This window comes from Cucurbitaria berberidis (assembly GCF_010015615.1).
Source record: "Cucurbitaria berberidis CBS 394.84 unplaced genomic scaffold K460scaffold_1, whole genome shotgun sequence".
Lineage (NCBI taxonomy): Eukaryota > Fungi > Ascomycota > Dothideomycetes > Pleosporales > Cucurbitariaceae > Cucurbitaria > Cucurbitaria berberidis.
In genome coordinates this window covers 3,619,777-3,635,423 of record NW_024468935.1, presented here as the reverse complement: position 1 = coordinate 3,635,423, position 15,647 = coordinate 3,619,777, and the positions used below count along the sequence as shown (strand labels likewise).

General features: G+C 50.1%; 5 protein-coding genes across 5 annotated transcripts; 3 read left to right on the top strand and 2 right to left on the bottom strand.

Moving 5' to 3' along the window:
• Window positions 1-727: 727 nt before the first annotated feature.
• On the top strand, window positions 728-6,854 carry K460DRAFT_391320 (uncharacterized protein). Its single transcript, XM_040935829.1, has 3 exons — window positions 728-1,172; window positions 1,303-5,660; window positions 5,713-6,854. Exons 1-3 carry the CDS (start codon window positions 1,108-1,110, stop codon window positions 6,504-6,506), a joined length of 5,217 nt encoding a protein of 1,738 aa, XP_040793501.1. The 5' UTR covers window positions 728-1,107; the 3' UTR covers window positions 6,507-6,854.
• A 1,730-nt stretch (window positions 6,855-8,584) lies between these two features.
• Window positions 8,585-9,402, top strand: K460DRAFT_400971 (uncharacterized protein; the record flags this gene model as incomplete). Its single annotated transcript, XM_040936377.1, has 2 exons — window positions 8,585-8,674; window positions 8,737-9,402. The coding sequence occupies 2 exons, from the start codon at window positions 8,585-8,587 to the stop codon at window positions 9,400-9,402; spliced, it is 756 nt and encodes a 251-aa protein (XP_040793500.1).
• A 790-nt stretch (window positions 9,403-10,192) lies between these two features.
• On the bottom strand, window positions 10,193-11,829 carry K460DRAFT_361689 (DNA repair protein). Its single transcript, XM_040932510.1, has one exon. It carries the CDS (start codon window positions 11,552-11,554, stop codon window positions 10,316-10,318), a length of 1,239 nt encoding a protein of 412 aa, XP_040793499.1. The 5' UTR covers window positions 11,555-11,829; the 3' UTR covers window positions 10,193-10,315.
• A 142-nt stretch (window positions 11,830-11,971) lies between these two features.
• K460DRAFT_361688 (peptidyl-tRNA hydrolase) lies at window positions 11,972-13,479 on the top strand. The gene has a single exon (XM_040932509.1). The coding sequence runs from the start codon at window positions 12,080-12,082 to the stop codon at window positions 13,061-13,063; it is 984 nt and encodes a 327-aa protein (XP_040793498.1). The 5' UTR covers window positions 11,972-12,079; the 3' UTR covers window positions 13,064-13,479.
• On the bottom strand, window positions 13,404-15,351 carry K460DRAFT_269149 (uncharacterized protein; the record flags this gene model as incomplete). Its single annotated transcript, XM_040927545.1, has 2 exons — window positions 13,404-15,241; window positions 15,294-15,351. The coding sequence occupies 2 exons, from the start codon at window positions 15,349-15,351 to the stop codon at window positions 13,404-13,406; spliced, it is 1,896 nt and encodes a 631-aa protein (XP_040793497.1).
• Between the last annotated feature and the right edge of the window lie 296 nt (window positions 15,352-15,647).

Below are 15,647 nucleotides of genomic sequence, written 5' to 3'. Positions count from 1 at the left end.
CCCTGAGTGACTAGGGTCTTCACCAAAGGCATAAATTATCTTGGAGCTGGACGATCATCTATACTAGCGTTCAAGACAAGCACTCAACTTTTTGCGAAACCGGCGAGAAGAGCAGGGGAAGCGGGGATGTGCCCAAGTAACGCCTGCAGTACTATCTGCAGCCATGTGGGCCATGTCTGTACATCAGGTGGAAGGGATTGCTAATCGGTGTGGCATTGCAGGGTAGAGTGCAGCTTGTGCACGAAGACGAGAACAGCATGCCTGTTAGCTGTATGCAGTCGTCATAGTTGGTCCTTTTGAGATGCGCACCTGAAGCTCCCTGGGATCCCGCAATAACCTTTGGAATCCAGCAAGGTTGCAATTCGGCTAACCAAAAGGGAATGGTTCTGCGTTCCCCGTTGCCATCGACTCTGTTTGCAGTGCTAGACACGAACGCCGACCCGGTTTCGCTTCTCAAACGTGCCAGCATATGTCTGTACGAGGAGTATGACAGCTGCAGTGCGACTCTGTGTCCATGTTGACTCGTGATCGCTGCAGTGCTGGTGGGTGCGTGCATGTGCCCGGCACGACGACTCTGCCCGAAGGCCAACAGCCCCACGAGTCAAAGCGGTGAGGGTGCGGAGTGGATCGCTGCGAGGAGTCGCGAACGATCCGCTGCTCGGCCCTTCTCTCAACACTATATTAAGAGTTGCGTCGACTTGGGAGGAGCTGCTATACATTCTGCATACTGTTCTTGCTGAACTGAATTCTTCGAGACGTTACACCAAGTCATCCATCTGATAAGATGGACAGACCAGCCTAAAAGCGGCAGTAACTCGGATCTTTGCCGAATTACATCACACCTCTGCCGTAGGATTGGTGCAAGCGCGTGAACAGTGCGGAAAAGGCTCTTGCGCTCTGCCAGAGGCAAAGTGGGACCATCTTGCCTGCCATTAAACAAGGTCAATCCGGCAGTCGTCGCCCGCAGACCTCTACGGACCTGTGTTTACTCCAGCGCATCTTCAGAATTCGGGCGCGCCTTCCGACTTTCCCCAATGCGATACCAATTGCGACTATAACAAGTGCGAGTGCGAGTGCGACAACACGCTCCGAGAGTGGCGGGTGACCATGTTCGCCCAATGCAAAGGCCCAATATGGGGCCTGGATGATTTCTCTAGGTGTTTTGAGCAAGAGTACGTACTCTTTCTGGTTGCGCTGTGCGACAATGCCGCTCTGATGGGAGAGAGTAGTCATAACGGCCTTAGAAGCCGACAAACCAGCTACGAGATGATGGGAAAAGGCCATGGGCTAACAACGTCGCAGCTATCTCCAAACACTCTTCCCTCTCATCGTATGCGGAGTATCCGTCGTTTATCTGCTGATCCAACTCTACTTTTCCGCCACCGCGACCACCTACCACCACGCCTATAGTGCGCTGGACGATGCACGCAATGTCTGGTCATTTCGAAGTCCTCATTACGATGGCGATGCTACGGATAGCGACTCGGAAGATGAATTCGATCGTAACGAGGAGGCCGCGCTCCATCCGACTACCAGCCGCCAGACCATGTCCACCGTCGCCATAAACAGGCCTCGCGGCCAAGTTACAGTCGTGGTACTGGAAGAGGCAGCTGTTTTGGCGCAGCTGGGCCTACATATCGCTGTCTTAATGACCAATGCATGGGGAAAACACGGCACAACTGCAGCTATTGCTAGCATCGCGGTTTGGACATATATTGCGACTCTGGCTTCGCTTCGCCTACTTTTCTCAAGCACAAGCAAATTCTCTTTCCCGGCGCTGTGGTATCATACTGCAGTCATCTACGGCTTCCAATGGCTCCTTGCGGTCCTGCTCTTCCGATCAGCCATCATCCATCCTCGGTCCGGCCTTCATCAAAAGCTGATGATCAGCGACTTCGCCCTCACTTCGCTTCTCTTCCTCATCTCATTGTGTTCTAGGAAGGGCAACAAAACGGTAGAGCTAGAATACGAAGGTGAAATTGCTCCAGCTAGGGAACCCATAGCTAGTGTTCTCTCGCTCGCTACATTCAGCTGGGTCGATTCAATCGTTTGGACAGGTTACAAGAAGACCTACGAGCTCGCCGATGTATGGAATCTGGCGCCAAAGGACAAGGCAGCAGCCGTCATTGCAAATTACCGACAAGTGAAGAAGACATCGAGCTTGGCTTTTCATCTTCTGAGATACTTCAAACGCGGTCTCATCATTCAAGCCAGCTGGGCTGCCATGTCTGGGTTTCTCACATTCGCTCCTACGATGCTTCTGAAAGCCATATTAGAATACGTCGAGGCGCCTCAGCGCACACCAGTGAACGCCGCTTGGTTCTATGTCATTCTTCTGTTCGTTTCAGGGTTCCTGTCTGCGCTTGCTGATGGCCAGGCGTTGTGGGTGGGCCGAAAGATCTGTGTACGGCTGCGCGCTGTCGTTATTGGCGAGATTTATGCTAAAGCGCTTAAGCGAAAAGCTGCTGCTGGAACGGACAAGGTTCTTGGCGAAGAGAAAAAGAAACAAGAACAGAGTGAAGAGCCAAAGGGACTGAAGCGCATCATGACTTTTGGCAAAAAGAAGAAGAATGCTGTTGAGGCTCCTAAGCCAAAGGACACGCCAAAGCCCGAATCTACTGCCCAAGTAACCACTGGTGCGATTATCAATTTGATGGCCGTAGACGCGTTCAAGGTCAGCGAGATCTGCGCCTATCTACACTTTCTGTGGGCGAACACTCCAGTCCAAGTAGTGGTAGCCGTCTACCTACTTTACCGTATCCTTGGATATAGCTCTATTGCCGGTATTGGCATGATGATTGTCTTGCTCCCGATCAACATGTACGTTGCGAGACAGTTCGCCAAGATCCAGATACTCATCCTTGCGGCTACCGATGCTCGAATCCATGCTACAAACGAGGTTCTCACCAACATCCGAATCATCAAGTTCTTTGCGTGGGAACAGCGCTTCATCGGCCTCGTCAACGAGAAGCGGTACACCGAGCTCAAACATCTTCGTCGGAGATACATTCTATGGGCCGTAGCAGCTACAATCTGGTCTGGGTCTCCTGTCTTGATTACGTTCCTCTCCTTCTTAGTCTACACGAAGGTAGAACACAAGGCTTTGATTCCGTCAGTTGCCTTCACTGCACTATCACTATTCTCGATCCTTAGGATCCCGCTGGACCAACTCGCTGATATGATAGCGCACGTCCAAGAATCGAAGGTATCGGTCGATCGTATTGAGGAGTATCTCAGCGAGCCGGAAACAGACAAGTATTCGCAGCTCATCACACGCAAGAAAGGCGATGATGGTCAACCGATCATTGGTTTCGAAAACGGTACTTTCAGCTGGGGTGGAAAAGACATGACTAACAAGACAGCCGCGGACGCTTTCAAGCTTATGGACCTCAATCTGAAGTTCTCGGTCGGAAAGCTCAACGTTGTTGTCGGCCCTACGGGATCCGGGAAGACCTCGCTACTTATGGGACTGTTAGGAGAGATGACTAAGCTCAAGGGCGACGTGTACCTACCCGGAGGAGGCAGCCGTGAGGACCTCAAACCGGACTTAGACACAGGGCTCACGGAGAGCGTTGCATATTGCGCTCAGCAAGCTTGGCTGATCAACGGCACCATCAAGGACAATATCGTTTTCGCGAGCGACTGGGACCAGAAACGATACGACGAAGTCATCGTCGCCTGTTCATTGCAGCGAGATATTGAGATTCTCGATGCCGGTGATGAAACAATTGTCGGAGAGAAAGGTGTAACACTCTCTGGTGGCCAAAAGCAGCGCATCTCTCTCGCTCGCGCTCTATACAGCAAGGCACGCCATGTTCTTCTTGACGATGTTCTGAGCGCTGTGGACTCTCATACCGCCAAGTGGATCTTCGACTATGCACTACACGGGCAACTCATGGCAGATCGAACCTGTATCCTCGTCACGCATAATGTTGGCCTCTGTCTACCGCACGCTGACTTTGTCGTCGCACTTGAGAACGGCAAAGTGGCTGCGCAAGGTACAGCGACCGAGGTCATCAGATCTGGCAAGCTTACAGAAGACCTCACCAAGTCCCGACCTGCTTCTCGCGGGACATCGAAACCTCCCTCTCCGGTACCTGCTAATGTTGATGGCGAGGTGGCGGAAAGCGACACCAATGGAAATGCCGATGACCACCTGACCCACACGAAAGTTCCAAAGAAGACACCAGCCAGCAACAATCAAGAAGAAACCAAGGCTGAGGGCGGAGTGAAGCTGAGCATCATAACGATGTACCTCAAGGCTATGGGCCCGTGGTACTATTGGCTTGGCGCTACCATCGCCTTTGTTGCCGCTCAGATATCATCAATCTCTACGAATTTGTGGATTCGAACGTGGGCAAATGCATACGCGGACAAGGGCTACGCTGCCATGGAACACCACAATCATTCCCCTGTTACACATGCTCCCACACTGAGTGGCTTGGGCACGTGTATGACTAGTGGCACTTGCAGCTGGAACATCCCATTTTTTGCGAAACCGGAAGAGAAGGCGTACTCCTACAACAACATGCAAACAAGCTTCTACAAGGGGAACAACGACGTAGACTCCATCTACTTCCTTGGCGTATATGCTGTACTCGGACTGATCTTCATGTTCATCACGTTTCTTCGAGAAGGCTTCCTATTTGGTGGCTCCCTCGCTGCATCTCGACGCGTGCATGAACGTTTGATTCAGAAGGTGACGCATGCAAAGTTTCGATTCTTTGACCAGACTCCGCTTGGTCAGCTCATGAACAGGTTCTCTAAAGACATCGAAGCCATTGACCAAGAAGTTGCACCGGTCGCTATAGGTGTCGTCCATTGCCTGGCTTCTATCATAACCATTGTTATCCTCATCTCAGTCATCACGCCAGCCTTCCTAATCGCCGCTTCCGTCATCTCAGTGCTCTACTTCCTCATTGGCCGTCTTTACATTGACTCTTCCCGTGACCTCAAGCGTCTCGAATCTGTTCATCGAAGCCCGTTGTATCAACAATTCGGGGAGACTCTGACCGGTATGACAACGATTCGAGCATACGGCGATGAACGTCGCTTCATTCGTGAGAACTTGACAAAGGTCAATACTCAACATCGGCCCTTCATTTACCTCTGGGCTGCGAACAGATGGCTTGCATTCCGAGTGGATGTTGTTGGTGCGATGGTCGCTTTCTTTGCGGGAGCTTTCGTCATTCTCAGTGTAGGCAGGATCGATGCTGGCGCCGCCGGGCTTGCCCTCACCTACGCTGTTACCTTCACTGAGAACATCCTGTGGTTTGTCCGACTGTACTCTGCGAATGAACAGAACATGAACTCCGTCGAGCGTGTTAAGGAGTATCTCGACGTCGATCAGGAGGCACCGGCTGTCATACCGGAGACCCGGCCTCCTTCAAATTGGCCAAGCAGGGGCTCTGTCGAGTTTATCGGCTATAGTACACGCTACAGATCCGATTTTGACCTGGTTCTGAACAATCTAACTTTCAAGATCCTACCGGGCGAGAAAGTTGGTATCGTTGGTAGGACTGGTGCGGGCAAGAGTTCGATGGCGCTCGCATTATTCCGAGCGCTGGAGGCTGAGAAGGGCAAGATTCTAGTTGACGATGTCGATATCGGGTTGATTGGCCTGCAAGATCTGCGGGAGAATATCGTGATGGTACCGCAAGGTGAATAATCACTCTTTCGGATATTCGTCACATACATGCTAACATGAGCTAGATCCCACACTATTTTCAGGCACGATCCGAAGCAATCTTGACCCATTTTCTGTCTTCACGGACGAAGAAATTTTTACCGCCCTCCGTGAGGTCCATCTCATCTCACCGACCTCGCAGCCAGCGTCCGGCACTGCCACACCCACCGAGTCGGCCTCACCACCTCAGCCAATCGAGATTCCGAATCCTACGGCCGGTGCTGTCACAGCCGACGTAAACGCCAGCTACTCTGCGTCTACTGTGAATCCCGGCTCCATCCTGGCTAATCGCGATTGGCAGCGGGGCGAAGCCCAAGACGATACAATTGTGGTGATGCCTAACGGGCATCTTGCCTCCAATGATGAGATCGCAAAGGCCGCGATGGCAACCGACAACAAGAACCCATTCCGCAATCTCAACTCGCCTGTATCGGAATCGGGATCCAACCTTTCACAAGGTCAACGCCAGCTTCTTTGCCTCGCGCGAGCGTTGTTGAAGGCTCCGAAGGTGCTATTAATGGACGAAGCGACCGCATCCATTGACTATGCAACCGATTCAAAGATCCAAGAGACGATTCGCCTTATCAAGAACACAACAATCACGATTGCACATCGTCTCCAGACGATCATGGACTATGATAAAGTACTCGTTCTGGACAAGGGCGTCGTCATTGAGTACGGTGACCCGTACGAGCTGGTTCAAAAGGATAGCGGAAACTTCAGAGCCATGTGCGAAACCAGCGGCGAGCTGGAAGCCTTGACGAGTGCGGCAAAAGCGGCTCACAATGCTAGGAAAGCCACATATGCAGGCAGCGACTAGGGAGTGATGAGAGCACTAAGACTTTTTCTACTTGTAAGAGCGAGCGCACTTCCCAATGATGTTTTTAAACCCCCGAAAGAGGAAAGGGGATCAGTATGATCATAGACTGGGAGGAAATTAGTTATTCAAGATGTACTTCTAGAAGGTGGGAGGCTCTCGTGAGCGGCATTAGCATTTTCTTTTTTTTCCACATTTGTATGGAGTTGGCGGTGTTTTGCTGCCGGCTCATACTGTACGTATAGCGGTGTACCTGGGTAATGGCTATAAAGCGAGTGAGATGAGTAAAAAGCGAATTCATCACAAAGCTCGGTCTTTATCATTGTCGTGAATTTTATTTGTGTTGGGAAGTTCAATCGTTAGAGAAGGTTGAGGTGTTCTAAACTAACCTATCTACACTCTCTACGAACACATACCTATGTAAAATTTTGATCACCTCGAGGAGAGTGTATCGCTTCTAGCGACATGGACAAGGTCGAACCGAATACTTTGTCATCAGGAAGTAAGCTTAGGCGTACTACAACATTTAGTCAGATGACAAATTTAACTGATAGAACTGAAGTGAACTAGTTCCACATTGAGATGTTTTACAGACGCTCCTAAGTTGGACTGCGCATTCGTATTCATCGTTTGTATTACGATTCATTCGTCCAGCTGCCTCTTGTTACAATGTGTTTTCAGTGAATTCACCCTCTTTCTCACACCCTCTAATCCAATCTCCAATATCATTAGTGTACCTATCAAAAGCCTCCCTGTCCCACGCGATGACCTTTTCCGCTCGCCTCCGCATTCGGCGCCACCTTTTCTATAGGTTTACGGTCGTTCACTTGGGTGGTACGTAGCGAAACACACTAGTGTTCTTCTGTCTGGACTGAGCGTTATCGGAGTTGTACGTGCTCAAAGAAGAAAGCAAACCTACACACATGCTAACGTGATGTAGTTTGGCTTGATTGCGCTTTGGTACTGCAGCACGAAGATGAGAGCTCGGTCAAAGTGTGTTATATTATATAAAGTGGGGTGTGTAACGTGTTTTGTTGAGAAACAATGCATTTTCGATAACGATCGGTACTGGATCATGAGCACTTCCTGGCCTTTTCTCTCTCAAAATGAGATCCGGTAGGGCTCTCGGCTTAGGTAGTTGTAAGAGAATATGCCGTTGCGATAGGATTAGGGTCAGAGGGAAGGTTCTATTGAGTGGATCAGTGAGCTGCACGGTTCCGCTAGGTTGAGTCCATGAAGCCGTGAACAGACGTCGAGTAATTTAGCACTATTGAATTCGGAATAGCGAGTAGAGAGAGTGACTGGAAGGGACTAGACAAGTACTTCATTTTACATGAAACAAATCATAGCAATAACCGTACATAAATGATTCAAGGCTGTAGGCAAGCGTTTCGCAGAAGTATAAAGCTAGCATACTGTTTTAAGCTTGTTAAATTCGCAATTTCAAATTCTTAGAACAATCATTCTCTAGAAGCTTGAGAAGTGTCAAGTGAGGGTGTTCTGTACGTTCCCTCGGGTTGAATCTGTTTGTGGAAGCAAGCAGTGGTCGGTTAGACGCCAACAGACAACTCCGCGTGCCCTGGATATGACTGATATACCTGCTGGGTTTCATGTAAATGGTTGCGAATTAGTCAAACCTAGGGAGCTGGTAATACCCAACTTGATGAAGTTGACGACTGCTTCCACAATTGATCTATATAGTCGCACAGTGAGTCTTTATCTCTGATTGTAAGCCAATGGCGATTACTTTTCGAGGCTCAAATTGCGACTCGTCATTGAGATGACTGGGAGGCAATGTGCACCTGCGGTTGAACAGATAGTATGATGGCTCGGGCGAGAGAGAAAGTCACTTGTGACTACTAGAAGACGGTGCTCGAGCATGGCCCGAGATTCTTGCACAGACAAACACAACATGACACTGCCTTCAAAGACTGAAATCTAGAAAAATATAAAAGGAAGACCTGGACGCAGTGATCTTCTTCCTCAAACACCTCGAGAATAGCATCGGCTTCACACGTTTACGACCAGCCAGAGAACCACATAAACAACAACAATCACATTGCTCACTCTAGTGTTTCGAGATGTCGACCGAGAACCAAACAGATCCACAGATTGCAGAAGATCCACGGAATGAAAAGAAAGTAGCTATACTAGTTGAAGGAGGCCCCCGTGTAAGTTTCCGCCGTCCAATTGTTTTAGCTCAAGTATTTTGTTTATCTAACCAAGTTCAAAGCTTCATTCGGGTTGGGATCCTGTATGGATCTGTATGAAACATAAGATACTAGTTCCAACTACCATACAGTACTGCAAGAATGGTACTGCCGACCCTTGTTATCGATACCAACCCGGTCATATTTATGGCTTCCGCGAAAATGATCCGCAGTGGGGCTGTCTCGCATGCTTCACTCAAGCCGATGGTACTCCCGAGCATCCATTGATCTCAATCAACCCGGCCTATCAAGCGTATTGCAAGAATTGGGTGAATTGCAAGGGTTTGCACCGGCCGTACACTGGCAGAGGCGCATGGAGCGTATGGGAATGTGCGTATGATGCTACGATGCATATTCCGCGTAGATTTGGTCAGGGAAACATCAACGAGAAGGGTGTACTCGGCTTGGACGGCCAGCTTTGGCATCACTGTTCCAATTTCGATAACCCTCCCGATGGAGATTTGTGTCCAGTGACTTTGGAGGCAGGCTCCAGAGACGAAATCTGGGTGAGACCAAATTTCGAGAAGAAGCCCGGCTTCAAAGACGAGACGTTTGAATGGAGATGTGCCTGCGCCGTTGTTCATGAACACAATGTGCATCAGTGTGGGGTGTGCGGGAAGTCACTCGAGGATACGGAGTATACAACGACGATCGTCCGTAATAAAATCCCGATCCCGATCACGACGTAACTTGTGGTACTCTATCATCACAGCGTTTTGGGGATGAGAGTAGGATGGGAGGGTCTTTTGCAGATTGGGAGATTAATTTTGTAGAATGGGAGGATCTCTTTTGTACATCAGTATCACTATCAATCTCTTACATTTCTAAGCTTTGGTACCGCCCATGTGAACAGAAACCTTAAATGCACACTGCTTGATATAGGTAAGAGTACCAGGAACGGCAGATCAGTTAGCCGATGATTGACTAGACGAGAATCGGGAGATCAAAGCTCTGCTCATTAGACAAAAAGAATAATTGAGTGCATCAATGTAGGAAAAAGAAAATCATGAACGAAGAATTATCAATGAGAACAGCTTGGCGGACACCTTTATCGCATACTAAACACACTCTTAGTGCTCTATAAGCAGTACAAACTACTTGAGAAAGTTTAGCTCTCTTCTTCAACGTCTTGCAGTGAAGCCTGCAAAGACCGACCATAGTTCTACGCGAACTGGGTTGCCGACGCCATATTGAGGGACAGGAGAAGAGGTACTATAAGAATGTTTTCTGACTGAACGTGGTCGGCTGCTAATCATCCTGCTCTGCTGAACTGATAGAGAGGCGAATAGTCGTGATGGTTTTGACATGTTAGTATTGCTCCTGCCACAACAGGATGAGGTTCAATCGAATCGCTTCGGATCTCCCATCGACTTCCATACGACGTAATTCGTCGCCTCCAAGTCGTAACGCACAGGGCAGATCTCTGAGCGGAATAGTAATGGCTAATAGTATGGACCTCACCCTTGTTACTTGTAATATGTGGCAACCTGGCTTGGGAATACTTCGTGTTACTCATATAGGGGTATCATTTCATCTCGCGTTACTTTTCGCTACATGTGCGTCTTACTCCTCTATGCATCTTCTAACCGCTGACACTCCCAACTAAAACTCCAACTCCTCAACTTCCATTCCACATTCCTCACACCTCTTCCTTGTCATCCCCGTCTCCGGATCAAGCATACTCCTCCCCCACTCATGCTCATGTTTATCATACCGTCCCTTGATCTTTTGGCCAAACTGTGCATCTCCCACCCCGCCCAACCGCGCCCTTTTATATGCCTCAACCCTTGTCCGCTTTTTCAAGTCCTCAAGCTTATTCTTAAACTTCTTTTCTTTCCGTTCTTTGCTGATTTTCGAGCGCTTTTCATACTCCTCGTCTAGCGCTTCTGGAGACCCCCATTTCGCAGGGGAAAAAGCATAGGTTTCGACTTGTAGGCGGAGGAAAAGCTGCATGGCGTGGAAAGATTGTTTGTGCGGGTTTGGACGTTCGAGATGGGGGAGGAGGTCTTCGTCTTTTAGTTCTGGGTCTGTGAGGAGGTAGTCGTCCCTTGCTTCGGTCTTCGTAAGGAGTGAGTACTTGTCAGGTAACTTCTCTTTGCAGCTATTGCATATCCCAATACCGAATATGTCTTGCCATTTCCAGTCGATTTCTAGAGATCTACATTCGCGGCATTTGCCTTTGATGTCGCGCTTGCCGTCGCCGTATTTGCCCTTGTATGTTCCGCTCTCGACTTCGGCATTCTCGGCGGCTTCTAGCAAAGCAGCTTCCTCTTCCTCTTCCTCTCTGCCATTTACAGTGTCTAAAATGGATATCCCGGGTTCATACGGCCCTGCCCTGTTTTCACGCAATTTCCGCCTGATACGCTCCCTCTCCCAGTCCGCCATGGTCATGCCTTCAGGCTTTTGATCTTCTCTCGGTTGTCCCTTCCACATGGCCTTATTATGCGGATCATCTATTGTGCTCAAAAATCCACCCTTCGTATCTGTCATAGTACTGAAATCATAATCGATGAAGTCTGATCTCGCGTATTTCTTAGCAGGCTGGATGTAATCGTTCGAGGGCGGCTGCATGAAGCCATTCTGATCGTGCTTCTGTGGGGATGCGGCAGCGGCATTGCGAACTTGTATTGGTGTGTTTGAGGCTGTCATGGATGAGTATGCGCGCTTTGCGCCGGCGACGGGCGCAGGAGAGGGCCTCGATGCTTGAGCTTGTTGTGCAGCGGCTTTGGCCTTGAGCCGGGCTTCTTCCATTCTTCTGATCTGCTCCGGAGTGGGAGGGTTCGGTGGTAGCCTGCCCGCTGAGCGAGTCGCTCGCGGTGGCGTTGATGGCCTGCCAGTCATGTTGAGGTTGAAGCGTGGACCTTGTTGTTGATTCCGTGTAACCCAACTGCCGATATACTCAGATTTATAGAGCAATGCTATCCGGAGGAGAGAGAGATACAGCGTGAGACACCGCGTGGTAGACGGAAGATTCGGCGAAGGTAAATGGACCCTTGTCCCGAACGATGATGCACGCCAAGAAACGTGCTACCCTTCACCTTTGCGCCACTTTCGGATTCGGATTACTTCTAAATGCGAGATAGTCCACGGATTTATAATTGACGCCATACATTTTTCCGCACATCAACGATAGACGGGAGAGTTGAAGGGCGGCACGATGCCAGACTTGGACCTGCGCTCCGCCCTTACAAATGCACTATGACTCTTCTTTGTGGCTGTGGCGGTACACTTCAGATTCTCCATGTCCTCGCTCATGAAAGCGCTGAAAGTTTCAGCGCGTAGCAAAGCCTTGCGGCTAGTACAAGTATTGACAATTTCCTCATAATGCTCTTCACAAATATTCCCAAAAACCTTGATACCTCAACAATGTCAAACGCGAGCACACGTGCGCACGTGCCCGACCTTATCGCGGCGTCGTTGATCCCTGCCGCAAATCCCGATCCCAAGAATCGCAAAACTAGGACACCAGAAGATAGCGACAGCGAAGAGGCACTTCAGCCCGCAATACCGCAAAGTCGCAAAGAAAAGCGCAGAGAAAAGAAACAAACACACGATTCCGCTCTTCCAACTCCTTCAAGTACCGATAACGAAGCGTCTACGCCACCTCGCAAACCGCCCAACAAACCACCCAAGAAAAGGCAGAAGCCTAATATAGACCACGCGACCACCCTGTTTCCCTCGATGCCCCTCGCCAAAGATGCGCTGCAAAAAGCATATCCCCTCTTAATATGCAGCATTGGTAACCCCGGTGCTACATACGCCAACACGCTCCACTCCGCCGGCCATGTCGTCACATCCTACCTCAGCGAGCGCAAAAGCTACAAGCCTTTCACTAAAGGGCTCTCCGGCCTCGTTTCACGACCAGATAATACCGCGATGAGCTTCAGCATAATACGCGGATACAGGAGAGTGGAAGGTGACGCACCGCCGCCGGAAGAAGACTGGACCTTCTGGCAGAGTACGACGTTGATGAACATATCTGGCGGTGGTGTGAAGAAGGCTTATAACGAATGGCTGCGCTCCGTAAAAGCGCAATCTGGATCGTCAGCGACCGAGGGCAGATTAGTCGTTGTGCACGATGAGCTGGAAGGCGCGTTGGGCAAGGTCACAGTCCGGGATGGGGCTGCGAGTGCGAAGGGTCACAATGGGCTGAAGAGCTGCCAGCAGCAATTAGGAGGGATCAAGTGGTGGCGCATAAGCATCGGTATTGGACGGCCTGAGAGTAGAGACCCGAATGTTGTGAGCAAATACGTCCTTGGAAAAATATCCGGGTCGCAGCGTGCGGCGCTTGAGAAGAGCGCTGTGGCTGTTTACGGAGCGTTGGAACAGATAGCAGCGGGGCGGAAATGATCGAATGTGGTTTGAGAGGCTTGCTGGGACGGATATAGCGTTGAATTGCATTTGCAGGCGTTGGGTAACTAACGCATGAGCATGATACCCACTTACGCAGTCATGCGTAATGCATCGCTGTTCAAGAGATAGATACGTTTGATGAGAGAATTGAATAATAATTTATCAAGTTATGCCTACAAAGCATACTTAGGTATCTTCCAGTACTCCGGTATCGATGCTCATCAAATAGACTACCCCCATAAAACAACCAACACTAGGCAGCTCCACAGAAGATGCCCAGTGAGCCATACGTGAAATGAATAACAAAGATGTATCACTAAAGACTTGACTGCACACGTTAAAGAGCATTTTTCCTGAGCTTCTTTCGCTCCTCAAGTCGCCTTCTCGCCTGCTCCTTCCGGTCCCCAGGCAGCAGTTCGACCCGATCGCGTTTGACTTGTGTAGAGCCCTCTGCATGATGAGACGTGATTTTCGACAGGTCAAATCTCGGATCGGTTGGAGAATGATTATCTGCCGCTTCTACGGTCTTCTTAGTAGCTTCAGTCCTAGATTGCTTAACGGCGAGTTTTTCGTTCGTCTTTGATGTCGTTGCGATTGTTGCATTTGACTCTAGGGGACAAATCGACTGTTCATTGGCAAGGAATCGAATGTGGGACGGTTCTGCTTCCTCCCTGTTCGATACAGGCTTCTCATTCCGTCGATCAAGCTTCGAGACTTCCATCTGTCTGGCATGCGACACGGACTTGATGCCTCGCTGATGCCTTGGCGGGGGGTTCCATGCAGGCCGTGAGTACGGCTGGCCAGCAGAAATTGGCATAGCCATCTTATCCATCTGCGGTATGGAGCTGTCATGCATCTCTAACCATGGATCAGGGGACGCCATGGGAAGTGGACTTGATGGAAGCAGTGCAACAGGGGACTTGGGGCCATCATTCTCATTGTTTGCTTCTGTTCTGCGAATCTTAAGCGGCGATTTTGGAGGCTGATCTGAGGATAGCGGAGCTGCTGGATCTGAAGCGGTCTCAGATGGTTGCCCGGATGTTCGAGGTGACTTTCCTAATATGATAGACGCCTCTCCTTCCGCCGTTCCTAGTCTAGGTCGACCATTTGGGCGGGGAGAGTTGTCGGGCATGGTCTGGCGACGGTGACGTCGAGCCTTTGGGGAAGAATTTTCTTTACCCGAGGAAGCCATGCTGATCGATGCTGCAAAAGAGACTTCAGCTGGCTTATCTTGTTCCGGTTGGGGCTGCATAGCTTCTCTGCTCGCATCCTCGTAGATATGAAAACATGCTTTGCTTTGCAGGAGCTCCGATGCGGGCATCGCGATCGACTTCTCCATGGTACCAACTCGCGCTTTCAATGCAGCTATCTCGATACTTGCAGACATACTGTCAGCCATGGCAAGACGGAGTCGTTCCTGGTAATCCTTGTTTTGCTGCTCGAGTTCTCGCTCCCGTTGCCGAAAGCGCTTGCGTTCTTGATCGAGCTTGCTAGCTAATTCGGTGACTTCACCGTCTTTTTTCATCGCGAACTTCTTGGCTAGCTGCTGTTTAGCGATAATTTTCTTCATCTCCTTCTCGCTCCTTTCGGCATAGCTTTCGTACTGTTCCTTCCAGTATTTCCCTGACTCAGACCGTGGCGCTCCCAGATCAATTGTGATATCGCTATCGTCCCTTGCCTTGGGCTTTTGACCAGATTTTGGTTGTATGATCGTGCGCGCATCCAAAAGGGCCTCAGTGAGCTTGGTCCGTGGTCGCTTATCGCTCGAGGGCTCCAGTTTCAGCTGCGTGCCTGGTGTCCATGGGCTGGGAAACTTTCCAGGGCAGTCATTGGGTATACCACTTTTTCCAGTGTTGCCTCGTTTGCTCTCATTGTCCACCACTTGTGACCCGAATGATACAGTCTTCCTTCCTTTGTTCGCCGTTCCTGGAGTCATGAGGATGCCACCGGGTTGTTTCGATGGCGATGATGGTGGGGCATCTTCGTTTGGCGCAGGAAGATCTATAACCTTCGTATTCGCCGCGTCCAGCTTCGCCTGCCTCGCCGTCTTCTTTGAAGTGTTATTTACGTCTTCGGGCGCGGGGGTTCCGAATATGGCGTGTTTGAAAGCATTGACAGCAAATTGATGGGCTGGAGTCTCGGGCGGCTCAATGAAGGTGGATTCATAGTTGGGTTCTATACCTATTAGCATCAATCTTTGTGTTCGCGGGAGCTTTGGGCGACATACCCGGCTGGAGATCTTCTATCACATTCGTAATTCGTGGACCCGTAATCCACGAAAACATTGTGACGTCCTTGATTCACAGACAGAATAAGGTACAAAGTCCCAAGGAGGTCAGAACAGATCGCGAATGACTGTGAAGCGGCGTCTGACACGTAGTCGCGGGTGTGTTTGGGGATTGTTTACTCGCGAAAAACGAGAGCTGGTGCCTCGACTGAATGCTGTGATGTGGCCCGAATTGCGTGAAACCTAGTCGCACATGCCTTCGCAACAGATTCCATTCGAGAAGGTTATCGCCGGTATTGTTGTGGGGAGGGCGCGATGACGAATGTGTTGCGCGCTGGTAGAGCTGAAGGCATG